This window comes from Erythranthe guttata, chromosome 4, assembly GCF_056151865.1.
Source record: "Erythranthe guttata isolate IM_541 chromosome 4, IM_541, whole genome shotgun sequence".
NCBI lineage: Eukaryota > Viridiplantae > Streptophyta > Magnoliopsida > Lamiales > Phrymaceae > Erythranthe > Erythranthe guttata.
In genome coordinates, this window is record NC_142536.1 from 8,123,422 (window position 1) to 8,134,647 (window position 11,226).

General features: G+C 34.8%; 1 protein-coding gene and 1 long non-coding RNA gene across 6 annotated transcripts; one reads left to right on the top strand and one right to left on the bottom strand.

Annotated features, from left to right (window-relative positions):
* The first annotated feature begins 656 nt into the window (after positions 1-656).
* LOC105972819 (uncharacterized) lies at positions 657-4,068 on the top strand. 5 transcript variants are annotated; one of them, XR_016030797.1, is made up of 6 exons: positions 679-1,436; positions 2,063-2,131; positions 2,208-2,340; positions 3,038-3,120; positions 3,671-3,749; positions 3,838-4,068. It is a non-coding gene; the product is annotated as an uncharacterized LOC105972819 (long non-coding RNA). The 5 variants fall into 5 exon arrangements; XR_016030795.1 differs by having other exon boundaries at positions 674-1,436; positions 3,038-3,749; XR_016030796.1 differs by having other exon boundaries at positions 680-1,436; positions 3,671-4,068.
* A 2,562-nt stretch (positions 4,069-6,630) lies between these two features.
* LOC105972778 (putative late blight resistance protein homolog R1A-3) lies at positions 6,631-10,819 on the bottom strand. The gene is made up of 3 exons (XM_012997758.2): positions 7,991-10,819; positions 7,379-7,474; positions 6,631-7,197 (listed from the first exon to the last, which is right to left on the bottom strand). Exons 1-3 carry the CDS (start codon positions 10,634-10,636, stop codon positions 6,883-6,885), a joined length of 3,057 nt encoding a protein of 1,018 aa, XP_012853212.2. The 5' UTR covers positions 10,637-10,819; the 3' UTR covers positions 6,631-6,882.
* Positions 10,820-11,226: the final 407 nt, after the last annotated feature.

Sequence of the window (11,226 nt, forward strand, 5' to 3'; positions counted from 1 at the left end):
CTCACAAACTTGTTTCTTAAACGAGTACGAGATTAATGTCAATTACGACAATACAACTAATTCAACCATCGCTTTGTGCCAGGGAGATGAAACCAAACATTAGAATATTCATTTGTAGATTTTCTCGTCTTTTTAGTTAAATATCTAATTCGTAAGATTAAATATAAAAATTGATTTTGTTAGGATAGTAATTACAATCACTACAAGAAAAACTAGTTTCAGTGACCAAATTCTCAGCGACCATAACTAAATGGTCACTGAATATTCACATTTAGTGACCAAAAGTACTTTTGTAGCAAAAGTGGGAAGGGTTAAATCTTGTTGCGACGAACGAACATTTGGTAGCTATAAGTGGTCACTAATAGCTAGACATCTTGTAGCAACTAAAGTTAAAGTTTGTCCCGACGATTTTTATGGTCACTATAACTTAGTGTCAATAGTGACCAATTTATCATTAAATTTTTTTACGGTTGCTACAAGTCTTTAATTTAATTATTAACAACCATCTAATCGGGTTGCTAGTAACCAATTGAATTTGGTCACTATGAAACTACTTTCGGAAATCAAATAGATTTGGTCACTAATTTAGTTTTTAAACAAATCATGAAAAGAAAAGAAAATAAAAGAAAGATGGAGGGCCAAAATGCAAATAATGAAAAATACAGCCAATTGGCCCAATTCTCCTTCTTTCGTTCCTTCATCACAAAATTGTTCACTCTCTCCTTACGCTCTCTTTCTCTCTCTCTACCAATTCTCGGCTAATATCACAGAAAATCAAGATGGAGTTCTCTCTTAATTTCTTCATTATGTGTGCACCAAAATCCCTCTTATCTTACCTCTTTTGTTTTCCCCAAAAGTATTCTCCTATTTCACCCAATTTCTCCAAGCCCTACTTCCTACCCCTATCAGAGAATTTTTGAATTCAATAAAGGGGATTCGGATGAATTGATTATAGGAAAAGAATTGGGGATTTGAAAAGATAATTTCAGATTTGGGTTTTAAGGAAAAATAAAAGTTTGGAGACCTTCGAGAATGAATCTCGTCGATCAGGACCCACCTTTGGAATAATTGTGAGTTCGGATGTACTCGGGTGTTGGTGATTTCCGGCAGAGGTCGTCGATGGTGGCCGGAGTCTGGAGTTCAGCTTTTGGCTCTTCAAATAATTAAATGAACGGAGGTGTTAACGGTGGAGTATTGATGATAGAAGGTACCGTTACAAACCTCGAGAAGTTAGCTTCCCATTGATGGTGGTGCTCGGCAGTTTTATTCGTCGGTGGTCGCCGAAATTTGGTGTGAAATTCAGCCTGCTCGCCGGAACTCTAAGGGAAATAAAATCTGCTACCGTATCTGTTTTCGGAGCCAAAATCGAAGGGTTTGGAGTGTGAATTTGGGAATCATTCCTTCTCAAAACTCGTAGAGGACCTCGAAAACTATGAGTGAGTGTTTAATTATTTCCAATTCGAGCACGTGTTATAGCCTTTTAGGGGTCGGAATCAGACGACAGCGAATCTGTCAAAAAACAGGGCAGTTTTGCCTAATCATCATACGGAGCTGTTTTTGTTATGTTGGAGTAATAATTTAGGCTATGTGTCTTCTGATGTTTTCTATATTGAGTTGTGAGGTTTGATTTGGTATATTATTTGGTCGATTTGGATAACTCTACAAATTGTTATGATTTTTCAAATAAACTGTGACAGCAAACAAGTTTGTCCAAAACAATTCTGGCAGCTTTCTGTATTCAACTTTTCGGGCTGTTATTGTTGTGTTATCTTAGTAATTGGGGTTGGTATCATCATCACAATTGTAGATAAAGTTGTGAACTTTTATTTGGTATATTGTTTTCCCAATTTGGATAAGCGTACGGCCTGCTACGATTTTTGGAAGAAAATGTGACAACAAATAACGTTGGTTTCTAGTTTAATGTCCATAGTTAGCATCTATCTGTGTCATTAGTTATTTGAGTCATTAGTTATTTGAAATTTGTCTTATGCACATTGAGCAACAAGTTTAAAGTAATGTGATCGAAGGTGAAGCTTAAGAAACTAATGGATTCTTATTTCAGGTGTGTCATTCGTGGTTGTGTACCTAAGAAAATTTCGGTCTATGATGTTGCTTTTGGTGCTAACTCGAGGTGAGAAGACTTTGTTATTTGAGAAAGACTTTGTTAGTTATTTCTTCAAGTTATATAACCAAATTTAACCCGACAGCTATGTTGGCGAAATTCTGAGAAATAGTAAACCTTCTGCCGCACCTGTTTTCGCAGTCGAAATCGAAGGGTTTGGAGTGAGATTTTCGAACCAGTCTCTTCACAAAACTCGTTGAGGACCGTGATAATTATGTGTAAGTGTTAAATTGCTTCTAATTCGAGCAAATCTTATAGCCTTTTAGAGATGAGAATTTGACGGCGGTGAGTCTGCCAAAAACAGGGCAGTTTTGATGAATCATCTTCGTTGGGTTTTATTACCGTCTTAGGATAATAATTTGGGATATATATCGTAAGTAAACTTTTAGATGAAGTTGTCAGCTTTGATTTGGTATATTGTTTGGCCAATTTGGATAAGTTTACAAATAGTTATGAATTTTACAATAAACTGTACCAGAAAAGAGAATTTATCCAAAATTCGGGCAGTTTTCTGTAATCATCTTTTGGGCATGTTTTGAATATGCTGGGATCATAGTTTGTGATCAGAGTCTTCAGTGAACATGTAGATGCAGTTGTTAGCTTTCATTTGGCATATTACGTTCCCAATTTGGATAATCGTACCAATTGTCTTGATTTTTCAAAGAAATTGTGGAAACAAATGTTTTAAACCTTTGTTTCGAGAACTCGTCAAACAAACACGAGTCAACTCCGTACCATGTGAATTGATGCTGGAGTGTGTTGTATTTGGTAAATAGAACTCCATAGAAATTGTGTATTATGTTCGATTGTCAGTTATGGCATAAGATTTAAGTTAGGATGTTTATATGAAATAGAACCGAATAGTAAACGATTATGTTAACATTCGATAACTTATTTAATTCTAATATTTCATAGGTGTTGAGTATATTTATGCTCTCATTCAAGACTTGAGCATGATTCGAGAGTAAGGTGTTTTTATTGCACTTGCATTATTTCAGGTGAGGATCTCTATTTCTTCACTATTATTTATTGGAAAAATAGAATGCACACTGAGAATAAGATATTTTATTGCTTCTTGATCACTTAAATGTGATATATGTTACTTTGATTCTTGAATTGTTGAAAATAATGATCGATTCGAAATCCTCTTCATGGAACTTAATAAGTTCTCATCTTGATTCGGGAATTATTCGAGTAATTTCTCATCCCGATTCCTTGATTACTCAATTGAGTTATTTTATCTACCTTGAATAATTCAACCAGTTTCAATTTGTTTCTCTATCAATTCGGAATTGTTTCACATCTTTACTTGTATACTAGTTGGAACTACTTCTTCTATTATGATTCTAAATGATTTGTTTCTTGTTCATTGAACGCAAATCGTTCTTTTCCCGACTCTTGGACCATTTAGGATCATTGTATTTCGATAGTGGGCGTCACAATTTTGTTCTTTGGTACCATATATTTTGTTCTCTCTTTTGTTACTAGAAGAAGCTGGCTTTTTGTTTGACATATATAAATTTAAACAAATTAATACTCTTATTTTAGATGGAGCTGACACAGAATATAATATTAGATTATCGGGTGTTACTCACGTTTATACGAGATTTATTTATCGTGGATCCAGGTATACTTAGTATTATGTACTTTGATTGCATAATTGGAATTTCATATGATTTTTTATTTTCTAATTGATTTTTTTTCCCCTTTTTCAGGTTGGACTGTTTGATGAAGTGAAAGGACGTTATCGTGGAAGTCATATTTGTTGTCGCTTAACAATTTATGAAGTGGAATTTATTATGAAATAATAATAGTAATCTTTTTTTATTATTTGGAATGATTGATTTATTATTGTATTTAATATGATAAATTGAAATTATAATATTCACATTTGATTGATAATATGTAAATTTGCAATGTTTAATTTTATTTTAATTTTATTTTTACAGCTACTGCTGCAAATAAACATTAATGATTAATGCAACCAATTAATTATTGGTCTGAATTGGTCAGTAAATTTAATAATTGTTGAAACCATGTAAAAACTATTGCTACCAATAATATGGTCACTATATGTATATATTTTAGCAACCAACAGATATATATTATTTAAAAACCAATATATACCGTCACTATATGTAGACACGGCCACGGGCCGGTTCGGGCCGGTTCCGGGCCGGTTCGAACCGGTTCACGGTTCACAATTTCCGGAACCGGAACCGGCCCGTGGAATGGGCGGTTCAGCGGGCCGGGTCGGCCCGCCGGTTCGGGCCGGTTCCGGGCCTATCCGGGCCGGTTCCGGGTCGGCCCGGAAATTTTGATTTTTTTTTTTTTTTTTTTTTTAAATTAAAAATTTTAAAGATTTTGAATTTTAAATGATTTTTTGAAATATTTTATGAATAAGTAAATTAAAAGAAGTACTTTTAAATAGAAAAAGGAAAATGAAATAAATGAAAAGACTTGAAATTAATTTTAAATTTAAAATTTTAAAGATTTTGAATTTTAAATGATTTTTTGAATTATTTTATGAAATTTTGGGGGGGAAAAAATTCAAAAAAAAGTGAATAACGGCCGGTTCACCCGGGCCGGTTCACCCGGGCCGGTTCGGGCCGGTTCAACCCGGCCGTTATTCACTTTTTTTTGAATTTTTTCGAATTTTTTTTTGTTTTTTTTTTTTTTTTAAATCCGGGTGAACCGCCGGGCCGGCCCGGCGGTTCACGGTTCATCAATTTTCAGAACCGGGCCCGTCCCGGGTGGGACGGGCCGGTTCACGGGCCCGGGCCGGTTCACTTGGTCAACGGGCCGGTTTGGGCCGTCAACGGGCCGGTTCGGGCCGGTTCCGGGCCCAAAACCGGCCCGTGGCCGTGTCTAACTATATGTATATTATGTAGCAACCAAAAAATGTGGTGGCCAAATATATATCCTATAGCAACAATAAAATATGGTCACTATACGTATATATCATTTAGCGACCAAAATTATATGGCCACTATATATGTTGCTATAGCAACCACGTTAATATTATTGCTACCATAAAATTTACATTAGCGAGTCAAAAACTGGTCGTTAATAATTATATTTTTAGTGACCATTATTAATTCGCCGCTAAATCTCATATTTTAGCGTCCAATTAATTTTCTTGTCGCTGAGTACTTTTAGTAACTACCCTGTTGTGACCACCGGTGACCAAACTTAATTTGGTCGCTAGAAGTTTTAGCTACCATTTTCTAACTTTTAGCGACCATACAAAATCGTCACTAAAACCAATATTTCTTGTAGTGAATGTGTTTTGATTATTCCATTTGTCTTTTTGATGTCTCTTAATATTAAGATAAAAAGATTGAATGCAATCATGCATAATAGAACCAAGATGTCTACTAAACGCAAAAGCAATGCTTGTAATTGCTGAAAAGTAGAACTCACTTTGCAGATATTTTAACACATTCACACCAGAATGTGTGCTTTCTTGTCTAGCTCAAAATCTTGTTCATAATCTTTACATGCGTTTCTTGGATTGTACTAAAACCATCAAGGCATTTGATGTTTGAACCAATTTATGTAACGAAAACAGTAGAAGTAAACACTTTTTTTGCACAAATAACCATAATATGTACATAATTCTCCTTTTAAGCCTATACGAAGAAGAAAAAGTTATTTTTATTATATGTTTAAAAATAATATCTAAGTGATGAAAATTTATGGAATTGCAGATTGCATGACCTTTATCTGAATGTAACACATTAACATACATTAATTTTGAATGCTTGTTTTTTATTGAATACGTATTTATTCTAAATTAAATAAAATATAAATTTTATTAAAAATTGGACTAAAGTATCTCAGACTCTTGATAGAGAACAATGAACATTAGTTGTTCTTTGTGTTGTCATCGTCGGGTTTGGATATGTGAAATGAAGAAGATGAAATATATTTAAGTTTGTGAACAATAAAGAAAGATAAATCTACCCCTCTTTAATAGGTAGCATGTCACTTTTCTAGCAAAAAAAATAAATTAGGGTGCAAAGTGCCAAGTAAAATGTAATTGGAAGGCATTCTGCTATTTTTCCAATTTAAGGATGCAAAATGTCAATAGCATATAATTTAAGAGTGCAAAGTGTCAAATCATCATGCTGACACATTTCAAAGACTTATGGACTGTTATTGGATCACACTGATTTTCTGAAATAAGAAAAAACGTAAACGCAATTAATTTTCATGTAAAGTTGTGCTTTTGTTAAATATATAAAGGACAAAATGCACTTCAACCCTTATAAATTTCCCATTTTTATAGTTTCTCCCATTCGAAATTCAATAAATGGATAATTCCTTTTGAAATATTATTTTGTTGCACTTTGTCATAGGAGCCATTTTTTGGAGGGCATTGTGCAATAAAAACAACATTTGATAAGGGGAACGTGCAAAAGAGTAGAGTTTTAAGGGGCAACGTGTAACAAAAATAACATTTAAAAGGGCAACGTGCAACAAAATTAACATTTAAAGGGACAACGTGCAACAAAAATACTCAATTCCGATGATTAATCCATCGGAATTTTGCTATTGAGGCAAAGTGCAACAAGAATAACATTTTGAAGGGTACATTGACTTTCAAAAACAAATTGAAGGGGTAAAGTGCGAAAATCAGAAATTTACAGGGGTGATATGCAATTTTCCCATAAATTAGTATTTTACATAGTATTCACTGTTTTATTGATTGTTTTACTTGATCCAAACACACCCATAAATTAGTGTAAGCACGAACTTCAATCCACCGCGTGAGTTGTATTTTGAGCCCGCCGTTGTTTAAATTTATTAATCCACTCGAGTTGAAGTTCGATTGCTCCACATTCGACATTTTTCAATCTCAGGCACATGTCCTGTTTTACTGTCCCATTTTCCCAGAAAACGGAACTCTCTTCGGTAAGGCAATTGGAGATCGAAGGCAATACTCGTGCGCTTATTGAACCATTTGGAAGGCCATTTGGATTCAATTTCACGGCTTCAAAAAACGGTCTAATATCCAAATTCGCTTCTCCCAACTTGTCATCAAATTTGAACTTGGTGCGGTCATGCACTGTCTACAACCATACATACACTATGAATCAGCATACATTGAAACTAAAGATTTCCAATCTATAATAAGTTGAACTTATTTGGATGAACTCATTCTACATTGAATTTCACATTTTTAACTCAAAGAAATATTGTACCACTTGCTATCAGATTTTCTTTTATATATTATAAATTAAAGAACCTCACCAGAGAAATTGAATGACTGCGATTTGCAACACGAATTCCGAGTTTCTCGTCCCATTCCGGATTAATATCTTTCGTCACAACACGAGTCTTCACACTCTGCATCATAAAGATTTATACTAAATTGCAAATTTTGTTCTAGAAAACTCGAAAGGCAAAATATTTAATGCAAATATATGCACATATGCAAAGGATAATAAATTAATGTGCTGTCCCTTGAGTTAAGGTCCAATTATATACTGACACAAACTTTTCCGGAGTTCTGATTGTGATTAAAAACTTATTCCAAATTCAGTAAATTATGTTATGACCTCCCTTTGAGATTGTATCTAACTAATAAGAAAGAAAATACAACAGCAATGGTGGGAGGTATATGTCAACAATGAAAGTGAAAGAGACGACATGCGATGAGAGGTCATTTTAGAATTTTTAAACCACAACAATGTAGGCAAGCGGAGGTTGTGTGACGTTTGGAGTGCAGTATGATAAAATTATCCTTGAATATTAATAATTTGTAATGATTTTTGTTTAAGAAATATTTTTGTGAGGGTAAATGGAACACTAATAATAAATTAAAAAAAAAAAAAAAAACATCAAGAAGTAAGAACGCAAAACCTGTTTGGAACTCGTGATAACAACATAAGGATCTCCGATGTGGCCGTCATTAACAACAACAAGATTAATACCTCTCTTCACCCAAATTCTGAACACTCCACATGTGAAATTTTGAACATGAAGAGCATTGTATCCTAGGTTCTCTCGTTGCTCTGATATTTCATTTGCTGATAGCAAAAGGTCATTGTTGCTATTGCAATCAAAGTTAATCGCTTGAAGTGATAATATTTCGGCAAATTCAGACGGGATCTCCTTGAGGTTTAAGTACCCAAGACTTAGAATTTCAAGACATGGGAAATGTGTATTGTCTGCTTCCCATATCTCCAATTCACACTCATAAATGTACAAGAACTTGAGTCGAGTGAATTCCCCTTCTTTTGAAATCCACTTTTGGCCTACAACAGCATTTGTCCACAACGTGAGAGCTTCAAGGTTGGGTAGTGAACCAACAACAGACATATCTTCCCAAGGAATCTTGCATCCACGTAAGATCAACCGTTTAAGTGAATTTGGGAAGACAACATCTCCACCACAAGGAGTACATTGCAAATAAAGTTCTTCAAGTTTATGGAGATGGCCAAGATTTCTTAAAAAAATAGATCCAAATGTCGGACAAATAATTCCAAACTTCTTGATATTTAGGATTCTTTTAATTACCGCTTCAGTGCATTTCAAATCTATGACTGTTGAAAGTGTTTGTAGATTTTGAAGAAGTATGATGTTCTTGACATCATCTGGAGGAGGATCAGCCAGATGTATTCGTGTGGCCTCAACATGTCGAAGTTGGGGCATCTGCCATATCTCACTTGGTAAATTCAACTCTCCATCAACAATTAAAGTTTGTAGACTCCAAAGTCGGGATATAGAAGACGACATCGCAGTCATCGGACCCATGCAAGAAACATATCTTAAGTTAATTAGCTGTAGAATTTCATGTATAGGATATCTATCAACCCCATTCAATACCCGTAGTAACCCAACCTGATCAACAGTGTAATCATTTGAATCCTCAGGAGAGAAGCATAACAAAGACCGTATAGGTACTGGTGATGTATCGGGCGTAAGTTTCATCCCTTTCCATTTGCCACCATTAATATTGAGGCGTTGTGTGATCTTTAGGTAACTTAAAGTATTGGGGTTATAAAGTTTTCTAGTAAGAATAAAATTGTCTTTCTGAGCTTCTGTCCTACATAGATTACTTAAAAGATCATGAATGCGGCAGGACCTCACTTCTCCACTAATTGATCTCCAATCAACCAAAACGAGATTCCTATCTATAAGATCTTCCAAATACTCATTTCCATTTTCTTCTAAGCTTTTATGCCCACATTGCCTTATGAATCCTTCAGCAACCCACAAACTGACTAGCTTGGAAACTTTGATGGTATAATCTTCTGGGAACACGGCAAAGTAAAGAAAACAAGGCTTGAGATATATAGGCATGTTATTATAACTCAACAATAATATCTTCATGTAAAACTCGTCATCTTGATTGCGCACTGCTGAAGTTACATCTTCTTCAATGTACTTCCAATTTTCTGTTTTCGACTTTGCAAGAACCCCACCAATAACAACAAGGGCCAAAGGAAGACCTCTGCATTTTTTTGCAATACTTCTTCCAATTACCTCGAGTTCAACGGGGCAACATTTGTCTGCATATATCTTTTGGGAGAGTAGATCCCAACTTTGTTCTTCATCTAGGAAATTTAGTTGATAAGGGCGACAAGACCCAATATCCATAGCCAACCTCAATAGCCTAGTAGTTACCAAGATTCGACTTCCATTATTGTTATCTGGAAGGAACATATTTATCATCTCCCACGCATTGATATCCCACATGTCATCCATCACTATCAAATACTTCCTCCCAAACAGAGTTTTGTGCAATTTATCTCCAAGTTCATCTTCATCATTCATGTCATGTGCATCATTTGAATTTTTATTATTAATCTTATGCAAAAGGCCTAGAAGAATCTCCTTTTTGGTATATTCTTGGGAAACCGTAAACCAAGCACGAACATGAAAGTGTTGCACGATAAAAGGATTGGTATAGACATGAGTGGCAAGAGTAGTCTTACCTATGCCTCCCATTCCAACAATAGGGATAATTTGACGATTAGATTCATCGGTGGAGAGAGCACCCATAATTTCGTTCACGTGGCCGTCGAATCCCACCATGATGTTTTTGCCAATCGGAAGAAGAGGCCTCGATGACGATGATGATAAACTAGCTTCCGTTGTTATGGAGTTTTTATGCTGCACATGATCTTTCTCGATTCTCACCAACTCTTCCTCGATGGAATCAAAATCTTGTATTGATGTTTGTACACCTTCAGATAAGGTTGAGGTTTCTACTGATCTGTCGACTTCAGATCCAGCAAGAATGTGGTTCATCACATTGTCTTCGATGATATACTCTGCTCCTTCAGCTACAACCCTGATTCTCGTCTCCAAATCTTCGATCTCTTTGTGATCTCCTCCAGTACTTGATTGATTTTTTTCGAGAAAATCTATCAAGAAATCGACTTTTTGTCGTAGACAATTAATCTGATCACGATCAAAATTGAAGTGATGATGAGGAGGTGGATTGAGGATCTGGTCAATAGTATGAGTGAGAGAAACTAAAGCCGCATATGTTGCAGCCATCTTTTTTGGATAATCGACTAACAGATTATGAAAAATTTGTGATTTCTTAGACACTAACAAGAAGATCAGAGCAAAGTCAAAATAGGATAATCAAACTGGAAAGATTGTGAATTAAGTTTTTACTCAGTCAGCATATATTTGGCATTTGATAACAATAACGTCTTCATCATAAACACCTACCAATATGCATCAGCCGAAAGAAAGTCAAACATTAATATATGTAATTTGCAGAGATTGATGACTTGCACGAATATATGAGTTGAGGTTTTCTAGCTTTTCAATAATTAATTACATTTAAATAATAGGATAAATTACACTCAATACTTCTGAGGTATGCTAAAATAATTTTAAGGTCCTTGTGGTATCGATAATTACACTTACCCCTGAAACATAGTTAGAAACTCTAATGGGATAATAAATTGGATACATTACTCCGATAGGATTCTAACGGACTATTACTTTAGCTAGTATGGGTGCAATTTACCCTAAATAATATTTTTATGTGATGTAGTTGCTATGATAATTTATCAATTTTGTTGTAGCTCTACTTTGACAAAAACAAAATGTCATAAAAATTATATTTTAATTGA